A 7186-nucleotide genomic window follows, 5' to 3' on the forward strand; every position below is an offset into this window, starting at 1 on the left:
GGCCGTGCAGCACTGTGGTGTCACTGCTGGCACAGAAGTACACAGATGTCTGGGAGAGAGCCGCCGACTCCAGCCTGAGTGGGAAATCTTCTGTGTTTACTCTGGTGACATTGTAGCCATCGGGGACTTCTCCTTTGTCAGTGATACCTTTACCAACTGAGTAATGAATCAGCCTCAGCCCCATGCCTGGGTCTTGTCGATACCAGTACATGTAGTCATGGTTCATATCCTGGGCACACTGCAGTGTCATGCTCTGTCCTGTCTTCAGGACCTGGAATTTTGGTGTCTGAGTGACACCAGCATCCCCTGGATCTGCAGAGAGGAACAAAGCTGCTGCTGCACCCCCAATGGGAAGGCGCTGGGCCTTGAAATCCACGCAAGGGTCCCTGCCCCGGACCCACCTGCCCACAGGAGAGAAAAGGCTGCACAGCACAGGAGGCCGATGCTCATGGCAGGTGCTGCAGGACAGAGGGGTCTTCTGGTTCTGTGTGTTGGTGAAAGGGTACCAGGACTGTCAAGGGAGTCATTCCGAGACGTCATTCTCCCTGCCTGGGCCCTAGAGCCTTCCTGTCAGGAGAGGCCACGCCCATTCCCCAGATGGTCAAATTCAAGATAAATGCACCAATGAACAGCTGAGAATGAGAAGGACACATTTGTCAGAATTGAAACAAGTCTCCAAGATTTTCATGACCTTTTGTAAACAGTTTGTAACTCAATGTAAATTTTATTTCTTCAATAATATACTTAATAGTCTGGTGTTAGTTATCTACGTAGTGCTGTAGTCTAGAGTCTTAGGGAAACTCCCCACGTCTTCCTGGTGTTTTTGATTCCTGCGTCCCAAATACTCCTTCAAGGATCCTTTTGTAATTTGCTTAATTGACCATAATCCTGATTAAAATCCTTTGCCTATATTGGTTTTCTCTGTTAGCAAGTTTCCAAATCCCAGGGGCAGGCTCATCAACATTGGAGGAGTCGTTTTGCTCTGTTTCTTGGCAACTCACTGACAGATGGGACTCCTGAGAAACCCAGCTGAGCACCTTCAGCTCCTCCCAGGGTCCTTCATTTCCATGCCTGGGGTGAGACCGCAGCAGGCAGAACCACCTCACACTGCTGACTGCCCTCTCTGTGTGGATGATGTTGACCACCCAGTGCTGCCCATGACTTAAGGGCATAAAGGTGGCCTGATGCGTGAGGGACTTAGGGAGAGAGGGCCGACCTTAGGGTGAGGAAGAATGCTCTGTTTGTATTTGAGATGTCATGTTTCATAGGGCATATCCCTTTGTGCAGGATTCCTGCCATAAATTTAGTAATGAATAAAATTTACTAATAAATAAAAAGGAGCTCTAATAACATATCTCTTGATTCCGCCAGGGTTTCACAAGCTTTCCCCTGGGGTTTCTTCTGTCTATTTTCTGAGCTCATCATCTTCTCCTGGACCCAGCCAACACCCTTCCCCCAGGTCCCTGTGTCTACTGAACCAAGCAGCAGGGTTTGATTCCTTCTGGCTCCCCTCATTTCCGTGGCTGCTTAATTATGGGTGGGGTGGGATTGGGATGGCAGAAGGCAAAACAACATAAAGGGCATTATTCTTCTTAGGGCTCTGATGCACTCTCAGAACTATATGCTTCGTGGTACTCTTGGCATGTGGATCAACACCCCCGCCCCTTCCTCATCTCTCACCTGGCCACCAACTTAGAGACTCTTAGAGTAGAAAAGGCCTTAAAAATAATCTTGTTTCCATTGCCAGGTGTGCTTTGTAAGGTGGAGTTTTTATTAATATTGAACACAGCTGTTTGTCCTTCATTTCCAAAGAAATTACTCCCTCAAGTGTGCATCTGTGCTGAGACCTGAAAATCCATTAGGAGAAGCAGAAGTTTGCATCACAGCTTCACAGCTTCACAGCTTCACAGCTTCACAGCTTCACAGCTTCGAATTTGGAATTACGTGTCCTTTGTCTTCGACATTCCATATTCCTAACTGTCCCTCCCCACTGCCTTTCCTTCCTTCTCTGCTGATTCGAAGAAAATAAGATCCCCCTAATTTTAGAATCCAGAAAGCTTTACCAATTTCTGGCCCATGAGAGTCTCTCTTTGAACTCTGAGTTATTTACTAAGCAAACTTTGACTCCATTGACCGTGCCATTTTTCCCTTCCCCACCAGCCTTCATAAGGTAAAGGAGCCATATAGATGTTCACTTAAACTCAGAAATAAATTATCCTACCTCCCAACTGCTTACAAAGCAAAACTGATGAAAATCATATGGGATTCTACTTAACATGGTTTTCCTCTACATTTCACGTATAGGAAGTGACCACTTAGTTGCTTCTCCCCCCTCCCTCTTGTTAACAACAGCTCCTCACAGAGCTCCCTGGCCTAGTATGTCCACATCAGTGTCTCTGCTACGTCTTGTGATGGGAATAATTTTCTCAAAGCTCAGATCTTCGGGTTCCAGGCCACTAACCACTTACCCACTCTAGTACTTGCCCAGTGCCAACACCACGTTACTTGTACCTGCAGTGCTATAGGGTACACAGACTCTCCTAACCCTGGTGTCTGATCTGAAGACAGCCCCAGATGGTTCTAGACTTCCCCTCCCTCAAACTCCAGTGACCCCTCTATCAGTTCCACACAGAAGCTAGCTGACTGTCCTTCATCTGGCTCCAACATTTATTAGCTTGGAGACCATGGGCAAGGCCATTCATTACCATTCCTGGACTTTAGCCTCATTTAGACTCATCTACAAAACAAGACTAACATTCCCCTCAATGCTTTATGAGGATTAACTGAGATACTGTGTAGTCTCTGGTAGGTTTGATAAATGTCTATCCTTTTATCCCTCCCTCATGCAGGAGAAACCAGTGGGGCTCTCACACTTGCTAGGACTATGAGTGATGGAAAAGCTGGAATCATCAACTGGGTGCTGGGGTGAAGAGAACTTGGAAGCCAAAAGAGGCCGTTCAGTCGCTTTAGAAAAGATCTAGCAGAATTTAGGAATCAGATAACAGAACACGAGTGTACCTGTCTACCCTCGTTGTGCCATATGAAGCAGCTAATAGTAGCAAGTTAGATCTTTATTGAAAAATCTGCAGCAATAAAGATCAAGGTATGTGAACAGAAAAGAGTGTGCATGTGGCAGGTAAAGAGTACAGGTGAACCCATTTTCTGTAGGTGTACTTGGGTAGAAAGGTATGCATGAACACAGAAAAAAGGGGTGAAAAGCAGCATACCAGAGCGTTAATATTGGTTACCCATGGAAGGTGGGATTGGATTTGAGAGCATTATTGACATTTTTAATATATATACATATATATATAAAATTGAATTTGGTTATTAGAAAATCTTAACCACACGCAAGCTTTAAGTATATACCTTTCATGAGGCATCAGAATTTGTAGTGTCTAAACGGGCAAAGCACAGAAAGCTTCTGTTTATGAAACCCCCATAAAGGCCCATTTATTTTTTGTAATAAACTGTGGATAAAGTGTGCTCCATAAAAGCGCACAAGTTCCTGGTGAACACAGCCAGTCTCTGACTGCTGAGGAGGGTGAGCATCAGGGTCGATACATTTGATGGTGAGGTCGGTTTGTGTTGATTATGAACTAATAAGGCTTCTACCTCTGAAAGTCTAATCACCACAGGGAAGTGGAGGATCTCGCTCCTTGTTCTAGAACAGGATTTGAATAGCCCCCTGATTTGAAAAGAAAGAGAAATGAGCACCCTCCAGTGCCTGCATTTCCAAACTCAGTAAGAGCTTGTTTCCAGTTTTACATTTTTCAAGTTTTGGAAATGCTCTTTGTTTCTGATCCAAGTAGCAGTATTATTACGATGTCGATTGTAATGATATTCCAGCATTTATCAACAGCACACAGCTTTCTCAAATACAGCTTTAGCGAGTGGGTAGAAGAAAATGCTGTCCCTAGGGAAGATGTTCTGACTTTGGTCTGTTTAAAGTTCAATTATTTAAAATAGCTAGTCTATTTTTGGTCTTTCCTGCCTAAAGAGATAAAACTGCATTCATCTTTAAAGCATAGAAACAAATAATTCTTGCAAAAGTAGGACTTCGGTCTTTCCGTGGAGCATCCTTAGTGATTGTATATTTGATTATTTCTACCCAGAATGACTCTCACAATTCTTCAGAGACTAACACACAGCCCTGCTCTGAAAATGGAGCCTCTGCCTCACAGTCAGCCTTTCCTGTCTGGGAAAAGAAAGGAACAAGCAAAGGTCTCTGCTCAGCACCCTGCACCAAAATCATGTGTGGTCTGGAGGAAGCTGGTAACCATGAGCTGTGTGTCTCTGGTGTTGCCAACCAATTCATGGAAATGGACACCAATGACATAGTTCAGTGTATCAGGCACCATGGCCTCAAAGCCACCCACAGAGATATTTGTGCCTTGGGAAAACTCTTCCTAAGAGAATGGAAAAGCCATTTGTTTTCTTCTCCATAACCTGTTTTTTCTTGTTTTGTTTTGTTTTGTTTTTTGAGACGGAGTCTCACTGTCCCCCAGGCTGGAGTGCACTGTTGCAATTTTGGCTCACTATGAGCTCCACCTCGTGGGTTCACGCCATTCTCCTGTCTCAGCCTCCTGGGTAGCTGGGAATATAGGCGCCCGCCACCTCGTCCAGCTAATTTAGTTTTTTTATTTTTCGCAGGGATGGAGTTTCATCGTGTTAGCCAGGATGTTCTCGATCTCCTGACCTCGTGGCCCGCCTGCCTTGCCCTCCCAAAGTACTGGGATTACAGGTGTGAGCCCCTGTACCCGGCCTCCATCACCTTTTAATGCCAGTGTTTAACATTATATTTCAGATCACTCTGCCAATGATTAGGTGCCCTGTGTCTGTGAGACTCTGAAATCCAAGACACCTGTGAGGGAAGGCGATTGAAGAAGGAAACAGGCCAGGAGAGTGATGGGTCTCCTGATAGGAAGTTCAGTCATGCAGAAAGGCTTGGGATCCAGTGATTCATCCATGACAGGGATTTCTCATGTTTCCAGGACTTATTAGATCCTAGGAGATGAAGGGATAGAGATTCCCATTTAATGCGTCCAGACTTCTGAAACAGTCTAAGAGGGAACCCAGAGGGCCTTTCACTATCCATTCTTTATTTTTTCAAGATTGGCCACTGGCACCTGGAACTGCTGTTGGTATTGACAATAAAATGGGGAACAAAGCATCCACAATTTCTGAAATGATGAGTTTTACAGTCTAGAGCGCAAGAGAAGTATCCATTAGTCACCCAAAGTCATGGAAAATGACAATGGTGTTAAATCTATGAATACTAATGCATATTATAAGCTGTGAGCATTTATAATAAGGAGGTACAGCCTAGAAAAACTGTTGAAGGAGTGTCTTCCTAAAGATGGTGGTAATAAAACTGAGATTTGGAGCCAGAACAAAAAAGAAGAGACTTGTGTTGACCCAGAGGACACAGCGTGGAGTGGAAAGGCCTTTGGTGGGAGGAGCACAACGCATGAGAAATGGCCTGAACTGACACTTCTGAGGTTGACTGGAGATGAGGGTGCAGAGGAAGGGAGAGGACAGCCGGGAGCAGACATCACATGGAGTAGGCTGAGGACTGACGTGAGCGTGGTGTGGGAAAGATGGAGTTGTGAAGGCCGACAAGGAAAAGAACGTAGCTGTGTTGTGAATACTGTCTGCAATATACAATTTCAAACGAACTTTCCTTTCTGAGAGCAACTGAGGAAGACTTCTGAGGCAGTGTTTGGGAGACTCCTATGGGACATTATCCACTGCCCAAATCACGGTCTTGTGAAAACAAGGCCACCTATATCTTCCACTGAACTTTGTGTGCAGAGGAAGGTGGCTGTGGGGTGACTTCTGGTGCAAGAGGGCACAGAGGTCTGGGAGAGGCTGTCTGACACCAAGGCCATGTATTTGGCTTTGAGAGAAAGGCACAGACCCTCAGGGATTTCTCTATAATGAGTGCTGGGATGGATCAGCTGTACACCAGTTTCAGCGCCTATTAACACCTACACATGTAGTCATGGACGGCAGTCTCAGGGATCTCCGAGCCACTTTATGTCCTGCATTTCTTCTCTGGTATTTTGGGATCTGGTTGTCACAGCTTCTGTGAAGTCTATCATAGAAGCAAGTTCAGTGCCCAAGGAGGGACCCAATAATGTAGACCTGAAGTAAAGGCTTAGGTTAGGATGTGGTGAGCCAAGGAAAAGGCTTTAGGGGACTCGCCTGCCCCCAGGAGGCAAAAGGCCACACCACTGAGGAGTCTGGTGGTCATAGCAAGGTCACAGAAAAATGGGGAAATTGTGGGGAGGTTTTTAAGGTTGTGTTTTGGGAACATAAATCCTGGATGTCAGTAGAGTTAACTGATGATACCACTGCCCCTGCCAGCCAGTGACTCTGCCCCTGCCTGCTCTTCCTCCCTCTACCTGCTGCAACTTTCAACCTGCAGTCCAGTCATAAACCTTCACCCATGTGGTCTCTGCTCCTGGCTCCCTTTCTTCTACAAGACAACAGACTGACAAGGGTCATGATCATTTGCCCTCCACCTGCCTCTCCACCGTCAGCTCAGGGTGTCCACTTTAGGGCTCTTTTTAACAGGTTATTGCTTCTTCACTGAACATATATGCTTCCCTCCCATTCCTAGGTCTCTATCTTGTTTCTCACATGAGATCTAGTTCAGGTGCATTTATTCTTAGTGGTGAAAATCCAAACTTAAATTTTAGTAGAATAAATTGAGAAAAATACGTTTAGACATTTATATGAGACAGCAGTTTTTGTCTACACACAAACAAAATTGTTTTTCATTTTTGTTGCATTAAATTAAACTGTTGTGCATCAAAAAACACCATAAAAATGAAAATGTAAGCTGCAGACGGGGGACAGACATAGAGAATGCATATAAATGAATTTTTTTAAATGTGAAATTTAAGCTTCCTCAAAGTTGCTAATGAAGAGGCCTCAGTAGTGACTCCTTAAGACATCTGAGCCTCTACTATGGCCCTCGTGGTCATGAGGGCAGTGTGAGGGCTCTGACTTACTGACTAGGACACAGAAGGTAATGATGGAGCAGAGGGATAGGTGGAAAATGTATGGACTAGTTTGTTTCCTACTTCTGATCCTTACAAGCCAGGAGACACTGGGGAAAATGACTCAATGTCCCTGAGCCTCCCATCTGTAAAGGAAGAATAAGAATGTTTGATGTGCA

General features: G+C 45.1%; 1 gene segment (V, D, J or C); it reads right to left on the bottom strand.

The window, feature by feature from the left end:
* Positions 1-8: 8 nt before the first annotated feature.
* LOC112616953 lies at positions 9-523 on the bottom strand (the record flags this gene model as incomplete). The annotated part of the segment is given in 2 exon segments: positions 9-312; positions 402-523. Coding segments are annotated over 2 exon segments (353 nt in total), but the record flags the coding sequence as incomplete, so codon positions are not given.
* Positions 524-7186: the final 6663 nt, after the last annotated feature.

Source organism: Theropithecus gelada, unplaced genomic scaffold, assembly GCF_003255815.1.
Source record: "Theropithecus gelada isolate Dixy unplaced genomic scaffold, Tgel_1.0 HiC_scaffold_1464, whole genome shotgun sequence".
NCBI lineage: Eukaryota > Metazoa > Chordata > Mammalia > Primates > Cercopithecidae > Theropithecus > Theropithecus gelada.